General features: G+C 41.2%; 1 protein-coding gene across 5 annotated transcripts in view; it reads left to right on the forward strand.

The window, feature by feature from the left end:
• Positions 1–20,072, forward strand: part of rptor (regulatory associated protein of MTOR, complex 1) — a 162,063-nt gene extending 141,991 nt beyond the window's left edge. For 3 of the 5 annotated variants that reach the window (XM_018678495.2, XM_018678493.2, XM_018678496.2), the window contains exons 30-36: positions 3,695–3,742; positions 12,199–12,305; positions 13,524–13,651; positions 15,180–15,266; positions 15,359–15,475; positions 15,865–15,994; positions 17,352–20,072. In XM_018678495.2, the coding sequence (XP_018534011.1) occupies positions 3,695–3,742; positions 12,199–12,305; positions 13,524–13,651; positions 15,180–15,266; positions 15,359–15,475; positions 15,865–15,994; positions 17,352–17,420 (686 nt within the window). In that variant the 3' untranslated portion in view covers positions 17,421–20,072. The remainder of the gene's footprint in view (positions 1–3,694; positions 3,743–12,198; positions 12,306–13,523; positions 13,652–15,179; positions 15,267–15,358; positions 15,476–15,864; positions 15,995–17,351) is intronic. The other 2 variants (XM_018678497.2, XM_018678498.2) reach the window with 1 other exon arrangement.
• Positions 20,073–20,873: the final 801 nt, after the last annotated feature.

Below are 20,873 nucleotides of genomic sequence, written 5' to 3' on the forward strand. Positions count from 1 at the left end.
ACTGTCCACCCCATCTCAGTATTACTCCCACACCTCCCCACCAACAGAGCACCCAAGTAGGGCAGGAGCTGACTGCATTTTCCAGTTCTGAGTCCTTTGGCTTTTAAACTTTTTGGACCAAATGAACCTTTAACTGAAAAGTAATTTACCCAGTGGGTGTCTTGGTTAACAGTCTGAAATGAGGTATATTGTCGGTAAAACCTGGACTTTGGTATGTATTCTGAGACAAAATAAACATCTCTGTAAAGTCTGCTGCTTTAAAATTGGCCTATGTCACTTTAATTAAACAGCAGCTAACATGGCCACAGTTGACAATTACGACATAATTCTAAATGCTAAAAGGTAGCCAAACATTAGCACAATAATCATCAGTCATAAAGTTAGTGAACTGACTCAGTATTGTCAGTCATAATAGAATTAGCTACCTAATGTTTGCTAACAAAAGCTATTGAAATTGATTAACTTAAGTAAGGTTGCATTTTATGATTGATGACTGTATGATGTTATTTCTAACAGGAGTGTGTTATTTCCCACATTCAGAAGTGACATAGTCACCCTCTAAATTGCCCAACAAAACTAGTTTCTAACAAAAGGCTAACAGTCATATAAACTGAACTACACTAGGTTTGCCTAAAGAGTCTTTTAATTCTAAATAAAAAGTAAGTGTGATAAAAGGTTTTAAGTTAGGGTAGCCTACCATTAGCTTTTTAATAATCTTTTGTCAGTCTCCTTTCTAATAATCTAATATTTCTAATAATCTGTTATATTTGTGCTTTAATGCTGCTAAGCAATGTTAGTTGCAGTGATGAGTTGTGTAAATTAAATCACATAACAAATTGTTAGCCCATGCTTTACACTTCAACTTATTTGTTGTTAGTTGTTCTGACGGTCAGAATTTATTCTCTGAATAAAATGTGACACCAGGATTTTTAAATGACAGAAACTTCAGCACAAGAACTCACCAACCCTGTAAATTCCAGGGAAGTTGAAATACACACCAAATGCAATAGCACAGCATATGCCTTAAAGATATTTTCATTCTGAAGTTTTTAGTGATGCAAAGAAAGTAGCAGATGCTGAACCTTCGACAATGTGCCAGAGCTATTCTGATTACTGAATTTATGGTAGCGCACAGTGGGTTGTCATAAGAAGCAGGTCAGCGTTGTCAGTATGTTATGAGCACATACAGACCAGACCACTACACCTTTAAGACCAGTAGAGTACGTCACATACTGTCCTAACATGAACTGATTTGACCTGATGCAATAAAGTGAAAAATGAACCCAAAGTTCAGCACTAATTCCACACTGTTGTAGCCTGTTTCTGTCACATTGGTGACAGGTTTTGAATCAGGAGTCTGAATTTAGATCCATCACCCAAAGTAAATGTAATGCTAATTTAAAGCCTGTTATCAGCCTCACCTGTCTTACCCTGTCACATTTGTCATATCCATCATATACCTGTCATATCTGACAAAGTTGGAGTTGGTTTAACTTGTTGGGAGGCCTATATACAGTCGGGTTATTTACGAACACAAAATGAATCATGAAGTGCAACAGGTTATTACTCATTCTTTACTTGGAGGGTTGTTTGTCATGCATCAATATAATTGATCATTTTAAACTTAGACTGTGGACATTGGTGGATTTTCTGCTGTTTACCTTCTGTGTTGACACACTTCCATAATTTGTGGAGTTATTTGCAAATATTTGAACTGGGTCTGACACCCACAGTACATACTTGTCAGAGACACCCACCCACATCTGTGTTGCACTGGGTTACTCACTCTCTCACTGTTCCACATTTTTGCCTCAAGCGTTTCTCAGCCACCATTTCTAGGACAGGGACGTTTTTTCTGGGAAACTGTGACAGCTGTAGGAATAATTGAAAGGACTTGATAACCTGTTCAGTAAATGCAATAATTAATAATAATACCACCTTTTGTCTGTTTTAAAAAAGTTTTAAAATGATCTGTGACCTTGCAAATTCACATGAGCACACATAACAACAGTCTTGTGTGTGTGGACAGCTTCCAGATAGTATTTTTAGAATATGTTTCATATAGAATAAGACACATATTTGGTTAATTGGTAGCAACTAGAGCCGAGCTGTCAGGATGGTTGACTCACTGGCTGACTGAGAGGTGTGGACTACACAGTGCGTGCACATATGTGGCTCACATCATTACAAAGCCACAGAGTCACCAGAGCTCTGTGGGGACCCACAGAGGGGTGACACACTTAACTAGTATCACTGTCTGTGTGACTCTCACACACAAATCGCCCTGAGAGAGTCTTCCTCTGTGGAGGACTCTCCCGCAGTGAGCCAAAGCCTTGTTTTCACTAAGACTTTAACATTTAATGGTGTGCTTGTTATCCTGGGTGTGTCATTAGTGACAGTCGCTGTGTGGCTACTGCATTTGGACAGCAGCAGCGGCATCAATTTTAATATAAACAGCCACTCGGCTGACATCTTTCCAGGAGAAGTTTGCTGAAGAGTCCAGCTTCAACTCACTGTGTTCAAATATTTTTTAAAATTTGGCAGGAAACTTCAAAAACATTAGAAATCTCACACACACACAGTTTTCCCAGTTGCATTCACACACACCACCTCCCCTCCTGGCTCACCAATCAGATTAGAGTTATAACCATTACTTGGAATGCCTTTCAGATGGAGCACAATAATTATATGTTTGTGTTTTGAATTTTTAAGATTTTCAGCATTGCCTCAGCTGCATTAATAATGTAAGACCCGATGAAATATTACACAAGTCTGTCTTTGTGCTGGCTAAAACCTGCTCTGCCTCTGAAGGCAGTTACTACAAGATTGTGAACATTTCTCAAGGAGATGCTGGCAGGCACAGACACTCTCACAAACACACCTGCACAACCTGTCCTCCCTCATCCCGTCCCTGTCGTCCAATAACATGCTTGTGTGCTGTTTTTCATCAGTGAACCATCTCTGTAGACTTTGTCTGTCTGGCTTCTTGATACTTTGCTGGTTCTTTGATATTGTTTTGTGTTTGTTCCCCCTCAAGAGCAAGGCTGAACAAGGCAGTAAACAGTTTGCCCCATGATATACATCTCCACAACAACATCTTGCTATGACACATCACAATCATCATGTATTTTAATTTCATGTAATTACAAGTTACATTGTGTAAAATGAATGGATCTAACCACACACAGTTTCATACCCAGTTAAATGATTTCCATATGTCCTTTTCACTGTTGACCAAAGCCTCATTCCCATGGGCACTTATACTCAGAGTCCTCTCTAGTCCTGCAGTAGGTCCGCCCTTCCTGCTTTTTGCCCTGCGGTGAAGGGATTTGGGATTCTGTGTCTTGCAGGCTTAGAGGTTGGGGACTCTGTACAGACTCCACATCCTCTCTTTGTGATGCAGAGGCAGCAGCTCAGCTCATGCCTCAGTCTCGCTCCTTTCATTCTTTGATCCTGGCATATCACTGTTAGCCATCTGGGAGATGACATGCTGGGAAGTAGCAGCCTTGTTCATCCCTCAGCTGTTTGAATGCATGTGGAGTATACTCATGAAGCCCTACTTTTTAAGTGTGTGAATGTGTGGGTCTGCATGCACAGGGGTCCTTGCTAATTTGTTGCTTGCTTTGTTGCATTCCTGCTCTCCTCCTTCCCCCTACCCCCTCCTCCCCCCTTCCATTTGCCCCCCCGCTCGCAGGTCTGGCCAGAAGGGTCTCCATCTATCTTGACAGGAGTAAGCAAGGAGGTGAGTGTCGCCATTCTGTTCTGTACTCCCTCACTCCCAGAGCAAAGGTGCTGCACTAAACAGCCAGCAGCGTGCCTCTTTTTTGTTTTCTTTTCATCCCCCGACTACCACCATCCCTCGTCCTTTCATCTGTCTGGTGATGCTCCATCACTCCATCCCTGGCAGCCGTCCCAAAGGGTAGATTATACACTATGAGGGAGAAAGTTGTAGCAATGTGTTTATGTACTAATGTATCTGCAAGGGCTTACTTGCCCTCTTCAACAAGTTAGCCACACAGTTCTCATAATCAATAAAATGCTATATGCCCTGCTATCTTTACTTCTGTTGTTATGCCTGTCTGGCAACGATAACGGGGCAACTCAAACTGAATTTTTGAAACAGTGCATTCTCCAGATGACTTTCTGGTGTATCCAGTGACTCATTTAAAATGAAAACCCAGTAAAAAGCAGTCATTAATAATTACTCTATGGCTATCTACATGATGTCATGGAAAGGCTAAAGTTGAATACCCCAAGCAAAAAGTCAGCATCCTCACAGGCTGATTCAGCATCGTTCTTGTCTTGCAGTGTGGAGCTAGTTAGCCCCAGTGTTAAGAGTATGATCGTGATACCAGACCTAACTAAGTATGATTAAGAACAACATGAGATCAGACTGTTATTTTATTTTAACATAACTCTTGTTTGGTTGCTGCAGTGTAAGCTTCCCCAAATACACACTAACTGTAGCAGCTTATATTAGAGCAGATAGACATCCTGTCCCTGTACTTTTGATCTTGTCTTTACGGTTTATGGAAAATTCTGAATTCTATTGTTCTTCGTACAGCTCCATGCATGTCACTTCAGCATGTTTAGAAATCCAAACTATGACAGGCCCGCTGTGCCTAGTTACAATGGCTAAGCTGCGATTGGACGATTACTGTTTGAAGGAAAGGTTTATCAAACAGTCAATTACAGAACAAGTTTGCACATGTGTATTTGACTGAAATCCACACATACAAAAAAATATATGCATATTTAAAGAAGAAAAAAGCTTTTGCCTTTGCTAAGGCTAGGTTCTCTCTTCAAACAGGCACTGCCCCCATTACTTATCTTCACCTCAAAATGGCCTCTCTCATGTATAAAAAATACACTAATTTAAGCTGGTCCCAAAGGTGTCAGTGTTTAATTGGGAGGGTGTTGGTGCTGTGTGATTTTAATAGTGCAGAGTCACGCGGTTCGTCTCGCCAGAGGGATCAGCCTGTTAAACTCCAGAGGAACCAGTGAAATGAGGGGACTGTGGCTGGCACAGACTGGAGAAACTACTGGCTTCTGCTGCCACATTAGTATGCAATGTTTGTCACTGGAGATGGAGGTTTGGGCAAAAACAAGAGGGAGAAGGTTTCTAGGTAAAAGTGGGAGAATTGTTATCAGGTAAGGTGGAGGATGGACAGAGGATAGATCAGATGGGAATATAGAGAGGTTAGATGGAGAGAAAATAAGAACCACTAAGGTAGAGTTGGAGACTACGCTTGAAGAAGGTCATAGTCGCATTCATTTCAGGCTGGTAGGAAGCATGCACACACTACAGACCACAAACCCAGATGCTCATTACCCATGTGGAGTTTTCATCAGCATTTGTTACGGAGTCAGAGCAAGTGAAGCACATGGACTTCACATCTCTACAGATTAGATTAAGAGTTGATCTAATTAAGTTCTGATCCACATACTGTTAATAATGTTTCTCCCTCTTCATTTACCTCCCTCCTCTCATTCTTACACCTGCAGGTGCTCAAGATTTTTGTTTATTTTATTTATTATTTTTTTTCAGTGTTATCTCTTCGTCCCTTTTCTTCTGTTCTGACTGCATAAGCAAAGTAGGGCAGCCCTCTTGTCGTTGGCTTTAGGGAGTCAGGCGCTGTGTCCTGCTCTACATTTCCCCTGCACTCCCTGGTGCCTTGTTAACATCAGGGCTCTGGAAGCTTACTAAATCCAGGACCAGGGACTTGATGAGGAGTTGGAGAGAGACACACCTGGAAGTTTTAGGCAGGCTCACTTCTTTTGTCTGCAGCGTTTAGTGGAAAGTCATCTGAAACCACCAGTTTAGAGTTCAGCAACCTGACCTGAACCCGACAGGTCCCAACAACTGGTCATGTGTCAGGTCAGGATGTTTTTCTGTGTAAAACTTCAGGCTCTGGTCAGGCTTGGGTTGGACTATTTTTAAATGTAATTTAAAAAGAAAAACAAAACTTACCAATATTTCTTTCAGTCCCATGTCAAGTTCGGGTCTTATAATTGGCAGTATCTGGCAGGATAAGTCGGCCAGGGTCAGTTACAGGTCTCAGTTACAGGTCTCAGTTTCACGCCGCAATCAAGTCTGTACTAGTTGTAGATTGTTAACCTTAATTGAGGCTTGAATCAAAGAAAACCATAAATATATTTGTGTATACATAAAGGATTTGTTGGATACATATGTGTACACTGCTTTTAAATGTTAAATAGTTTTGCTTCATATTTCAATGATTTTGATTGATTGATTTTCTAAGTTCACCAGAAGCCTGAGTTTTAATTTCCAACTGTTAGTGGGCTCCCTTGTTGTGAATTATGTAAATTTAGTTGAGAACTTAATGTTAGTCTCCTGTCCACAATAATCAGGTCAGCAAGTGCTAATGTCACGTAGATTATGCCTCATTTCACAAGGTCTCTGTCAACCAGGCAGGTCAAAGCTTTTTGCCTCCCTGAATGCCAGGCCTCAGCCTCCAAAGGTTAGACAAATGCCATAACAGGGAAGGCTCCCTGCCAGTCAGAGTACTCCCATGGATAACATCATCTTCTATTAGAGACACATACATGCTGGGTAAGTCCCCACTAATCCTGGAGAAGGTTTATTACTGGAGTCCTGGAGGACCTTTTCAAAGCAAACAGGATGAATGGAAGAGAGGGAAAAATGCTGAGGGAGAGAAGAACCAAGAAGGCAGAGGCACTGGTTTAATGAGCTGCAGTGTGTGGGAGAGCTAGTCCATCACTGGAGATAATGGTGCAGAATAAGAATGGAGAAGGCGGTGGCCTCTCCAGAGAGAAAAGAGAGGACTGAAACAAAAATATTTATGCAAAGAAATAGATAAATATATCACAAATTAGGGATTGTCTCAGCACTCTGGTATGGGAACAAGATGATCTTACCACAACTGCTGGCAGCCCGGCTGTCATTTGGGCTTTTTTCCCCCCCCTTGCCAAAGATTTAACAAGAAAAAAACCCATTCTGCTCACAATATCATTACCATTTTTGATGTCATTATTCAGCATTTGATCTCAAGCGGAGAAGGCAAGAGACAAGGCTTACAGAGAGACTACATTGAAGCTATATATACTTCCACCTCTGCAAGGTGTTAAGATTTACAGCTGAGGAAACATTGCCCACACTCTGTTGCTCCTGCTCTTCCTTCTCACATCTCTGTTCTCCATGTCCTTATTGATTTCTGTGTGGGTAACTAAGACCCGCTCAGGCCTACAAAGGTTCCCTCCCAAGACTGAATTTTTCTCCCGTTTTGATCGGCTGAGCTTTGACCACCAGAGACTTAGCTGATGGGTCAGGTTTAAGGGTTGCAGATCTATGGGCTCTGACCCCCTGAACTGTCAGTAAACTTTTTTGATTGGAGTCAGGGAGAGATTTAGTCGCCCTAAAGTGGAGAACAAAAGATGAGATAACAAGGGAGAGATCTCAGATGAGGTGGCTGGATTGTCAGTTAGGCTAAGCAGGCAACTGTTTGAACTCCAGGGACCCTGAATGCCTTAGGCTTACTGTGTGTCAACTGTTTTGTGCTAATTTAGAATGTTTGAGAATATGCACTGCTATAATGCAATATCTAATTAACATGGGTTTGATCTTCATTACTCACAGGATAATTCTACTTTGTACTTATATTTTAGATCTTATTTTTGTAATTTGACTTAAACCTACATTACTGTTTTTTAGCCACTTAAGGGCAGAGGAACCAAGATGGTGATGTATACGTTGATACAGCAAACATTTGCAATTGCATCTTTACACATCCAGCAAATATAGAACATTAGTATTCATTTTTAGTCATGTTTCTGCCCACCTGATGAATGTAAATCCAATCTTCACTATCCTTTATTGAGACCATGTCTCTTTTGATCTCCACTAACTCCTAAGATGGAGTACAGTGGCTTAATTCAGAACAGTTGCCTTTTGCTGCTGGAAATGATGCTGGTGGGGGCAGTGAGAGTGAAGAAAAAATATAGATGTGGGCCAAGAAACCAAAACGATAAAGTGAAAGATGCAAACTCGTTCTTTAGAGTACAGAGGAATTGTGTGGATTCATCACTATGAGTGACCCCTTGCAGTTTATATGTAGTCATGTAATCCATTATTGATTAGAGAGGCTAACTATTGCCAGACCTACAAAAATATGTTTTAAGAAACCAAAATTATCCTTTTATCTTGAGGCCTTGTTAAAATCTAGTTTTAAGACCATCATTATTTCATTTAAGAAAATCCTCTCACCCCGGGGTCCAGTGTGTAGCTGTTGTGGGGCCTTCAGTCATCACACAGTTATCCTCATCAGATTGAGTGTGCCCATTTGTCAAAGAATTGTAGATGTTCAAATCTTTTTTTCAGAACACTTTGAGATCATGTGATGAGGATCATTTGGGATGGTCAAAGTCAAAGTTTTCTTGACTGCTGTTTTGACAGTCAAGAATGAATTTTGAAGTTGTATTATTAGAGTGTTATCTCCCTAAATCAATGTGTTTAATCAAATAGCCCAACCATTAATTGGTTCGTGTAGTATTCCAGCACAGAAAAACTTTTCAGAGACAGTCAGTGGAACAACCTGGAAGGTTAATTCTAGCCATGGTTAAAATAGAAACCACAATGCAGAGGCAGTTCAGTAATAGCAGTGCTTAGTCCACTGAAGATCCTCTCTCATACACATTGTATTGTATCCCCAGTGGATGTCTCATTATGGAGGAACACAAGAAGATAACAATATAAAACTGAATCTAAACCCTAGAAAGTTTTGGTGATATGCACGTTGCTTATTTTGGATGTAATGCATGTACACGCTGTCATGTGTTGGGGTATCATCCATTCGCCGCCCCTCTCATTGTAACCCAGATTTCCTCACCGCCGAGCTGCCAGCTTCAAAAGGAATGCCGCCTCTCTTCTCACAGCCTCTGAAATGAGCCAGCATCAAACGTGCCCGCATGCAACTGTGAACACGTTGCTGACTGAGCACAGTCCTGTGAAGTGGTTTTCCCTGTGTGCTACCATGCTCCCAACCAAAATGTGCCCACGCTACCGGCAGTGTTACGTTTTGACGCCTGAGTGGGCCAGTTGACGTCACAGTGGAGGATCTGAAGCAGCCACATGGGGCTCGGGTTTTCCTGACAACCCGAGCCAAGTAGAACCTAGTGGAAAGCCCTGTCACAGATGGTTCAGTAGAAGAAAGTTGAGCAAGTCACGACTCATAAAGGAAGCACATGGAGAGACGAGGAGTGGATAACAATGATGCACATGTTTAATATTTTTCTTCAAGGCTGGAGAAGAGCAAAGTAATGATGTCCTTACCCATCTCTACACTTCATAATTGTGTGAAAGGAGCCAATTAGGATGAAAAGATGCAGTGCTAAAGAATGAAGTGAATGTATAACATATAGGTGGGTGACCTAGAGATGGTTATTGATCGCAAAAAAGCAAGAGGGCGAAGTGACTAAGAGAGAAAAAGGAGGAGGAAAGGGAGGAAGTGTGGCATGGTGTGATGAGTTTCAAGAGAAGAGAACAGGATGCTGTTTCTGTAGTATCTGAGGTAAAAGCATTCTTGTGAGAGAGAGATGGAATGTTTTCAGTAGTGCCTGCCTGCCACTTTATGCTTTCTTCTCCACTATATTATCTTTCATTATCAAAAGAGTATTTGCAAGTTGCTCAGAAGAGCATCTCTCAACTCCATGCTCGTGGTAAATGTGGTTTTCCAACTGCTGTTGATGAACTGTATGCGCCTTCAATGCAACTGTCCACTGCACTGGAGACACCCAGTGTAGTGTGCACAAAACTACTGTCCGCATCTGTTTTGGAGTACATCAGGGACTTTTAGACCAGAGTATGCTTGTAAGTACAAAGTGTCATCTGTGCACATCTCAAAGCAAAAGTGTCTCTATCTGAAAGTCAAGTCAAGTCAAGTCAATTTTATTTATATAGCGCCAATTTACAACAGAAGTTATCTGGAGGCACTGCACATATAGAGCACTAGGTGACAGTGGCAAGAAAAAACTTCCTTTTAAGAGGCAGAACCAGACTCAGGGTGGGTGGACCATCTGCCTCTACCAGTTGGGTTTAGACAGAAGAGGGGGGGGGGGGGGGACAGTTAATAGTAATCTCGTCGGCAGGACATCATGGACAACATTTACTAAATATTAATCTTAACTGATGCATTGAGACTGACCCAACCCGCCGAGGGAAAAATGGTATCCTGAAATAGGAACCTAGAATAATGTGCTAGTTAAAAGTTAAGGCATAAAGATGAGTTTTTAGTTTGGATTTAAAGGCCTCAACTGAGTCAGCCTGTCTAATATCAATAGGGAGGTTGTTCCAGAGGAAGGGGGTCTGATAGGTGAAGGCCCTGCAGCCTGCTGACTTCTTTTTGACTCTGGGGACAGACAGCAGCCCTGCACTCTGAGAACGCAGAGCATGGGAGGGAATATAAGGGTTAAGAAGATCAGACGGGAAAGGCCTGTCTCAAAGGCAAAAAGCCTGCTGTCATATTATAAAGAGCCACTGACTACAGTGTGATGCAAAGTTCACCCCTATTTGTTTTCTATGAGATGCAAACATTGCTTTTCAAGACATTTGTGGGATTCCAAGCAACACGGGAATGACCAGTGACATGTTTTTTTTTTTGGTTTTTTTTTTTATTAAATTGAATTGATTTGAAAAACTGCCAAAGAAAAGTGATGCTGTGTTGGCACAAGAAGTTTAGGGAAGATTATTTGTATAATCTGTAGGATCCCTTTTTTTTATTCAAACTAAAACAAAGTGCTGCTTAGTGCAAAATCATGTGCAGTTTTAGATGATGTCATAGGTCGTGTAAGCATAATTCTTGCCAACAACTCAGCTACTCGCTTGAGAGCATTAATGGGCTTCAGCAATGAGCAAAAAGTGAGGAAGACTGTGTCATGCAATATGTTTGCTTGCAGTTGGTCTTTGCTGATAGGTTAGGGCCAGACATGATGAGTCATAAATGGGGATAAAGGTGCACACTTTTAGACAGTCTCTCCTCAAAGGCTTTCGTGGTGTTGGTTATACTTAGACAAAGTGACAGAAGTAGTTGTGAAGAGGGAATAAAGTAAGCTTAAAAGAAAAGTTTAAATTCAGCCTTCTGCCATCATCCCTGACCATTCGCCGTTGAAGCTGACTTCACTCTCAAATTGTCAGTTTAGGAAAGTTACAAAAAAGTCAGGCATCAGAAAAATGCGGGACAAGAGTTTCAGTCGCTGTTCAACAATCTGACAACTGCTTTATTTGAAGCATTCTGATGCCTTTAGGCTGCAGCCAGAGGCCTCTGCCAGGCATCACTGAACCAGCAGGCCAAGTGTAGCTGAGATGGCACTGCTCACTTGCACTTGATTCTTGCTATGACTGCCAACATATGAAGAGTCTTGCTGTCTTCAGCTTCCTCCCTCCTCACTTTCTCATTCGAGTGCCATTTGACTCATCTAAGCCAGAACCTGCTGACAGGCTCAGTTCCAGGGTCAGTGTTTGCATCTCCCATTGCTTTCCTTGTTGGGAAGGATGCAAAATGCAAAACTGCACTTCCATCAGCATGAGGTCTGTATTTATACACTAAAGAATGTGGAACTTCAAACACGCAGATGTGGTGATATTGTGTGATTATTATTATTTTTTAAAGTTATTGTTTGTGCACCCACAGTCTCTGCAGGAGACCAGGTTTTCTGTTCCTGCTAAGTCCTTCGCGGTGTATTTATTAGTAACACAGCAATGCAGGAAGCTGTTGCACTAATCTTTGATTTGACTTGCTACATGTGGCAGCAAGCGCCTTCTGAAACCTCCAACAGATTGTGTGTGTTGTGTATCAGGAGGATCAGCACATGGTCTGTGTATTTAACAGCTGTTTTTGTGTGTGTTAAGTTTCACTTATAAATTAAATTAGCTCTGTTCAAAAACAGTAAATGAAAACTGCAGTCACATATTGTGTACAAATTATTCCCAATAATTTAATATTTGTGCTCATATGCCTGATATTGGGAACCTTTTGAAGCTTTTTTAGGTTTTAATTGTGATAACAAGCCACCTTCTGTTTTGTTTTACTTGAATGAGCTGATATCCATTCAGGTGTATGAATATGAAGTCAATGCCTAATACTGGTGTGAATCTTATGTAAGTGCACGTGTGTGTTTTGAGTACGCTCTGCATTGTAACTGCTCTGTTATCCTGTGATGTAGGTGCAGGTATGGTTGTGGACTGGGAGCAGGAGACGGGTCTCCTCATGACATCTGGAGACGTCCGAGTCATCAGGATCTGGGACACTGACAGGGAGATGAAGGTCCAGGTACTGTACTCACTGCACCTGCTTGTATATTTTTTATGTATGAATAAGCTGATGAGAGACTTGACATTCAGGCCTTGCAAGTCTGTTACCAAAGATCATAGTCTTGACATCTTGTTTTCTGATAATCCTGTGAACTGATCAGAAAATTGTTTAGAGTCTGGGAAGATGGGGAATTGTTGTATGTGCTGGGAAAGTGTTGCTGTTTACCTTCTTTCTCCTTCTTGTTACCTTTCTTTCCTTAAGTTTGATGCATTTCGTTTTCTGTATAGAACATTCTGTTACGTTATTATGGGAAAAGTCCACATCTAAACTGTATTGTCACCTACACAACTCTTTCTAAGAATAACTAAGTGTGGACATTTTTGAAGTTGGGGTTACATGATAAAGCAAAATTAAACATGTCACCTAACTTGTTAAAATCTGTGACATTGTGAATGCATGTAACAAAGTTGCAACTCAATTACTACTATTAAATTTTGAGCCAAGCTAGTGGCCTGTTTTCCTCGGGGCAATCATGGGGCAGAAATAGTCAAACGTGTTTGAGCTTTATGAATTTCACTAAATACATAACAATAAAATCCTTGTAAACAAAGATATTCAATAGACTTGTCAGGTCATTTCAGATCTCAGTGTAAATTAACATTGGTCTAAAAGTGGGGCGGGATCTTGAATCTATATATTTGGGAATTTCAGAGTAAAATGAACATCGTCTGAATTATTTGTCAAAGCTATTCCTAAAACTGTATTATCATCATATTCATCAAAAACGATGCAAAGAACTCTGGTGATACCAAAACACAATCAAATCGTGTCTGTGATCTTCTGGTTTTTCAACATGTCAGCTTCATGCACTCAGTCTACAGGATATTCATGCAGTTGTCTGTTCTGGCAGACTAATGGATATCTGTGGCCAAGCCAGAACACAGAGTGTGGTTTCTTCTTTTTCCTCTTTCTTTGTTTTTACACATCTAATGGTCCATGGTGAGCTAATCGTTGTCTTGATGGATGGACTTAATACAAGTACAAATGGCCCAGCCTAGCCAGTGGCTGCATATTGATGCTGGGTCCAACATCAAATGAGCCAACAGTCAACAGAGCACATGATTGATGATTTCAAAGAAGGTTTATTGTGAAATTAGTGTTGTAACGACAGTGTTACCTTGGCAGGTTTCGTTACATAGCGATTTCTATGTGTATTTGTGCATGTGTGTCCACCAGGACATCCCAACGGGAGCAGACAGCTGTGTGACCAGTCTGTCCTGTGACTCCCAGCGTTCGCTCATCGTTGCCGGTCTGGGTGACGGATCTGTACGCGTCTTCGACAGGAGAATGGGTCCAAATGAATGGTAAAACACACACTGTCTTGCTCTCAAATCAGCCCCTGACCTGACCTGATCTTATCATAGAAAAGGTTCAATTTTTGTTGTTTTTCTACTTTTTTCTACTGTCTCACCATTGTTTAAATACATCCAACAACACACACAGTGTCTGTGGGCATTAACTCCTACAGTGTCCTGCATTATTCACTTCTCTAATCTATATTTATCATATATAGCATGCTGTAAATCTCCCTTTGGGGTTGGCACCTCTTTTAATGGACCCTGGTGGCACTCCATCCCCCCCAGTTGGTTAAACATTATTTTAATTTCAGTCCCAAAGGGGAAAAACAAAGCAGTTAAACCATGAAGTGGCCCATAAATCTTTAAGTAAAGCTAATTTAATAGTTCCCCTTAGGCATGTAGTTACATCTCTCAGCACCTATGTTGCACTCCCTGAGATTCATGCAGGATTTGTAGACTGGTCATGTTTAGAGTATGTTGAAAGACATGTCAAGGGTTTTGTATGGTAAACACACAGCAGTTTACAAGTGTGTTTCTGGCATTAGCCTGTATGTCGGGCAAAAAAGAAATGCTGTTATTTGATGTCCATTCCTGTTGTTTGTACTTTTTGTCTTCAGTGCAAGGGGAAAGAAAAAAAAATGTCACCAAGAGTTAGAGATGCACTTCCTGTCACACCTGTAGTCAGAATGTACAGTGTTAACATGGGATGTGGGTGATTCAGGTACTACAGAGGACTTTCATTTCAGCATCGAAGCCATGTCAGCCACGTGAGGAGGCAGTTATTGCTTCTTTCAGTCATGATCACATGGTGCCACCCAGTGGTTATTCCACTGTATTACATACATAGGGAAACATGCTGTTGTATTTTACACAGTGGTGTTTGTTTTTAATAACCTCCCTCTCACACATCTCACCAGACACTGTTTAATTCAGTTCAAAATACTTTACAGCTTCCCAATTATTCTACTGTTTTTTTAAATGGAATTTTAAAAAGTTAAATCTGCTGCTAATAAGACTTCAGAGCACAGAATTTTCTAAATTGTTAGAAATTATATCCATGTATTGTTTTCTCTTGTCTCTTTCCTCAGCAGTGTTCTGAATATATTGCAATGTTATGTCAGCATTGATACAAGGCTTTTGCAATACTGGATATAACTGAATATGTTCGTGCCATTGAAGCCCTTTGAATTTGATAGTTGATAGTTTGATAATATGGCATGGTCATGTAGCTTACAGCCTGAAGATAGGAGTCAGTCTACATTTTACACTTTGGCATTTTTTCACAACATCATACAAAGAGTGAAAATTACACAGGGAAACCGGGTGGTATTAGATGACATGGTGAGACTGTCTGACAGTCTTGGCCCCATTTTGCTTTATTCACTTGTTGTTACTTTACTTACATGTTTTTCCTGTTGTTATTTGTAATTGTGTTTTTTTTTCTAATGTTCCCATATGTTACAGTCAGCTCACCTGATTAAATATTACCATAACTGACATTTGTTCTGTCTGTCATGGTCCTGTGTCTCTGCAGTCGGGTGATGACCTACAGGGAGCACGGAGCCTGGGTGGTCAAAGCTCATCTACAGAAGGAGACAGATGGACATATTATCAGTGTTAGGTACGCACTCTCTCTCTCTCTACTAAGATGTGAACTCTGCAACTCTGTTTTTTTGTTTGTTTGACCCTGCTGACTTTGATGCTCTCCACCAGTGTTAACGGAGACGTCAGATTCTTTGAACCACGGACACCAGATTCCATCAATGTGCTGCAGACGGTGAAGGGGTTAACTGCTCTGGACATCCACCCGCAGGCTAACCTGTTCGCCTGGTGAGTTTGTTTTGTAGGAAAAAGTTATTAATTGTTCTTCATTTTAGGGTCAGATCCTACAGAGTCATTCTTCCTGTAAGGTTTTCTGTTCTTTGTGTCCTTCATCCAAATAAGTACTAAAAAAATAAAGGGCAGAGATATTGATTCTGTGTTTACCTTCAAACTGACATAGGGAAGATGATTCATGATAGCACTGACCATCTGTAAATGAGTCAGAAAAAAATATATAGCTGAACAATACACCCGACACCCATGAGGTTCAATTTTGCCACAAAAGAAATCCCATGCACCACACACAAGATATGATTTATGTTATGTTTACAGCTGAGACATTCTTCCACAATTCATTCCTTTCTATCTCTCTCTCGGTTTTATCTTTTGCCCTCCAGTGGATCGATGAACCAGTTCATAGCGGTCTACAACGCTAACGGGGATGTGATCAGCAACATAAAGTACTATGACGGCTTCATGGGACAAAGGATTGGGGCCATCAGCTGTTTAGCCTTCCATCCTAACTGGGTAAACAAACACTGATGATCACTGTTGACGACAGAATTCATGTAGTGTTATATGTGGGCTCTATGATAATGTATGATATTTTATAAATTGTAGTGGAGTAAAACATAGCTACTAAACTACTGGAGTTTAAGTATAAGGGAGCAGAAAATAGAAACACTCAAGTGAGGTACCTCACAATTACACTTAAGTATGCGATTTAAAGCTGCTCTCATCGATTTTTTTCATATAAGAAACTATGTGAAAGGGGACTGAGCTTCCCTCAGCTCTACAAAGCTTTTCAGCCTCCTGTAGCTAATTATTTTGGTTTTCTGTGTAACTCCACATTCATCAAACTCGTCTCTGGCCAAAGTAGGTAGCTCTTTCAGTGAAAACCTGATAAACCCACTCTATGCAATCTACCCAGCACCAAGCAACAAACTATTGCTAACTATTAACTAGCTAGCAACTGGAGAACATAATGGAGTATTTAGCAGGAGACAAAACAGAGCTAAAATCATAATGAATATTGAATTTACAGGCAGTGACAAACATCACTCCAGATAAATGCTAATGTTGCTCTATGTCTCTGATGTGGGAGTATGCAAGTGTTTTCTAGAGCTTTGCCATTTCCAATTTCCATTGGCCAAAAGAATCTGTGATTTCAACTTCAAGTAAATATGCCAGGTTACTTTTCACTGCTGTCTAACAAACCCATATGATCGTGTTTAAAAGGTATATTTTAGAGAAAATCATAAACAACTAGCATGTATAATCCCCTTAACATAGATCCACCACTCACTCTGCAGCCATCTCCTTGCAACAGTTAGCTGTTAGCACGCCTCAGCACCACCCGCGTGTTCAGCCTGAGACACAAGTTGTTGGTAACTTTACCTTGCTCCTAATCATAAAAGTATGACTAACATTGTGTCTGTGAGTGTTTTGCCCAGTTTGAACTGATTGATACTCAGAGGTTTGATAACTATAGACCAAGCCTTGGTTGTGTTTTTATTATTTTCAGTAGAATGTTTGCCAACACACACTGTTTTTAAAGTTTGATATGAACTGCCTAATTTGTTCTGGCATTTCATGCAGCAAACACATTAGCCTCTCTGCTCAGAAACTCCTGTCTTTTACTGCCACTGAAGTTAGCATTAGATAACTTTATAATGCTTTATTAGAATTTTAAGCTTTGTTACATTACCACTGCATTAGTTAAGGAACTATAGCATGGATTATACTCCAAATAGGATGCCATCAGCACATTGTGTTTGCTAGAGTTTAGACTTTCTCTTCTGGCTTTGTGTGTGAAGACACACATCATATTTCACGTCATAAGCCATGATTATCTAACATGTCTTTTCTCTTTGTCTCCCTCCAGCCCCACTTGGCAGTAGGCAGCAATGACTACTACATGTCCATCTACTCAGCAGAGAAGAGACTCAGATAACACACCAGCATTCATCACCCCTCCCCCTCCCCACAAAAACCACCATATATGACTTCTGACCCTGAGCCTCAAGCTCCAGGATGTAAATGACTTTTTTGTTGTACATATGCAATTACCACCCTGAATGTTCTAGTGATGGCTGCTGACAAAAACTGCTACAACTATATATATATTATTATTATTATTATTATTCTCATTGTTTAATCATATTCTTATTATGAAGCTAATGATTGTAGACTTGGCTGTGCAGAGGAGTGTGTATATTTAAATAGCATATACAGAAGAAGAGAGGTTCTATTTTAAAGAAGTGGTACCCACAGATCACCAGGGCTCCTCCTCGTCGCACAGTGATAGCATCACTACCTGAACGAACTGTGACCCAAAGCAGACATGGCGAGGGAGGGGCTTCTCACCGGACCACACACAGTGTTAAACACATTCACTGGTGCAGGAAACACGAACTCGCCCTCCGCTGGACCCTGGTGTGTTTATAAATTTATTTTAATGGCCGACTCTCAGCTAAAGGACACAAGAGTTTTGCTACTTTGCTGCACCGCCGGCGAGACATTTGTAAGGATGCGCCCAGTGATGTTGGACTGTGCACATTCTTGCCTGACACATCGACCAGGCAGTCATGATGAGTGTGTGTTTGTGCGTGTGTGTGTGTTAAAATGAATTATAGCACAGATGTGCCCCACAGTGGGTCTTCATAGCCTTGGACTTGATGCCCAAAAACGACGCCTGCTCCCATGTTAGAACTCTCCCTCTTGCTTCCCTGACCCCAGCGTGCCAAACATAGTCATATTTTCCATGCAAGCCCCATTGTTGTGTTTATTTGTTTTTTAACTTATCACCTGTAATAAGGGAAAACGTCTATTGCCTCTAGGATGATACATACCCTTATATCTAGCACAGTGAGAGGAGATCTAGATTTATAAAAACGAAGCATGTGGTCCTACAGGGGAGCCTGCAGTACCTGCCTGCCTGCCCTGCAAAGCAATAAAACCTCCCATGATTTAGCCTCAAGCTTCTCCTCGATAGCAACATTAGCTATCAGCCTCAGTTTGAAGGCGATAGCAGGATGGCATGCCATCTACAGCTGAAGATGGTCAAAACTGCCCAGAACCCTGACCTGCTGTGCCCTGAGGTTCCACACTACAGCAATACAAACATACCCATCTCCATTCACAGCAATGTACTTCTTTCATATGTGTATATACTTGGACCAGATGGGTGCATTTTTACCCCACCTACCTGAAACATCAGTTACAGGAAAGATATCAATTAAATTGATTTTCCTGTAGTTGTCTAAATGTTCTGCTCATCACACAAATCCTCCCCATGGGGAATCAAAAGACAGCAAAAGAAGCTCTGCAAACCTTTTTAACCCACGTCAGACAAGCACACTGGTCCCAAAAACCCATCTTCCGTTTATTTTGGCTCTTGCGTGCTGGTTGAACTTTTTCCGGCTTCTGGAAAATAGGAAGAGGTTGGCCCCGGTCATCCCACATTAAGGGGCAGCTTTCTTATCTTAAGTCAAGACACCATCAGAGCATGCTGCACTGTAGGTTTTAGGTCTCCTGCCACCCCACAGTCTGGACTGTTTTTCATTTGGAAAGAACTTGTTTGGTTTGATTTTCTTAAACAAAGTTAGTGGGAGGCATAAATGCAGCCGAGGCTCTTGACATGCACACGTTTCAGTCAGCATCCTAAGTCTCGCTCAGGTACTTTGTGAGCCACCTCAAACTGCTGTCGAGCAACTGCCCACTTCCCCAGCGTCTGCAGCGCAGTGGATAGGTCAGGTTGGTCACATGACCTGGTTCAGTGCCACTCCAGAGGTCATGGAAGTTGTCGACATAAGTGTCATTGTGGTGCTGATGCCTTTCTTATTTAGGGGGGGTATTTGTTTTTTTGTGCAGTATCACCATGGACGTGCCTCTGGGGATGCAGCTTTGCTTATTTAGCTTTTTTAAATCCTTTTTCTCTTTCTGTTTTGTAATTGTATGTTTTTAATTCTGCTGGCATTTTGTTTGCCATGGCCTCAGTAAGGTGGCAGGAAAAAAACAAGTGGGGACAGCCTTACCCTCACACACACACACATAGACACACACATACTCACACTCACTGCACTTAAGTCTTTCCTGCCATGCCTCTTTCCATCACCAACATACCCCAACAGCCGCCCCCTCCTTTCTTTCCTGCCACACCCACTGTACCCCTCTGCATCAGACATCCCGAGCTTTGCTTTTCCCCCGCAGAAAGAGTGAACTTGTGGACTCAAAGTCAACTGGGAACACACACACCATACAGCCTGTATAAGCGGCTGCAGTCGCAGTCACCACGTTAGTCTCCACCATTGCTTCTGTCGCTGAGCTGTTTAGCACTCTTTGTGGTTTAGCAGGCCTCAGCTGCTTCACTGTCTCAGCCAAAATAGTGCATTTTGGTGTCAGGCCATTGCTCAGACACACATTCATCTCTAAGTATCCTGCTTTGAGTTTTAAGATTTTAGATCTGAAAGAAGAGTCTTTAACAAAGTAGAAAGGAAAAATGAAAACAATCAGGTTTGTCTCTGTGACTTTAGACTGCTTTGCTGACTGTGGTTTATAAGAACAGGAGATAAAATCAGTGAAATAAACCAAATACAACACCAGACTTTGTCTGTGACTGGCATATCCATCCATATCCATCAATACTAATCCATCAATATAATCTAACTTTATGAGGGCTTTTTAAAAAATGAAGATTATGTTTTGAGGGCTAACTAATTAAGAAATTGATTTTAAAGATGATTAAACTGATTTTCCAACCTGCATCAATAAAGAATTGTTTCCTCAAAAACAACATACTGAATTTGATCTTCAGAACACTGTTGGGAGAAATCAAATACACCTTATTTGAGCAATAATTTTTTAAAACCAAAATTTGTGTATGTCCCCAACAACAGAATTAACAACAGACAACAAAATGAAAAGTTCACATGTGAAATGTATTTATTAGATTTTCTGTTTTAAAGATGTTACATGCAAGTTTTTGCTATAGTTGCATAGCCATTGTTAATATTAAAGAGTTGATTACTTCCCAACAGCTTCAGCCACTGTTGCCTTCACAAGACGTCTGGGTAGCGCTACTTCTTCATCCTCTCATGTTGAACTGAGGGCAGACTGGACACTACAGTGAGTAGACCGGGAGGTAGACGGGGTCACCCACTAATCAGAAGGTCAGCGGTTCGATCCCCGGCTTCTCCAGCCCGTGCTGAAGTATCCTTGAGCAAGATATTGAACCCCACATTGCACCCTACGTTGTGTGACTGGGTGTGGATGTTAAAGCGCTTCGTGCTTAGAGCTGTGTGGATGGGGTGGGTGAATGGGTGAATGTGACATGTAATGTGAAGCGCTTTGAGTGGTTGATATGACTAGAAAAGCGCTATATAAGTACAGTACCATTTACCATTTA

This window comes from Lates calcarifer, linkage group LG5 (assembly GCF_001640805.2).
Source record: "Lates calcarifer isolate ASB-BC8 linkage group LG5, TLL_Latcal_v3, whole genome shotgun sequence".
In the NCBI taxonomy this organism is placed as follows: Eukaryota; Metazoa; Chordata; class Actinopteri; family Centropomidae; genus Lates; species Lates calcarifer.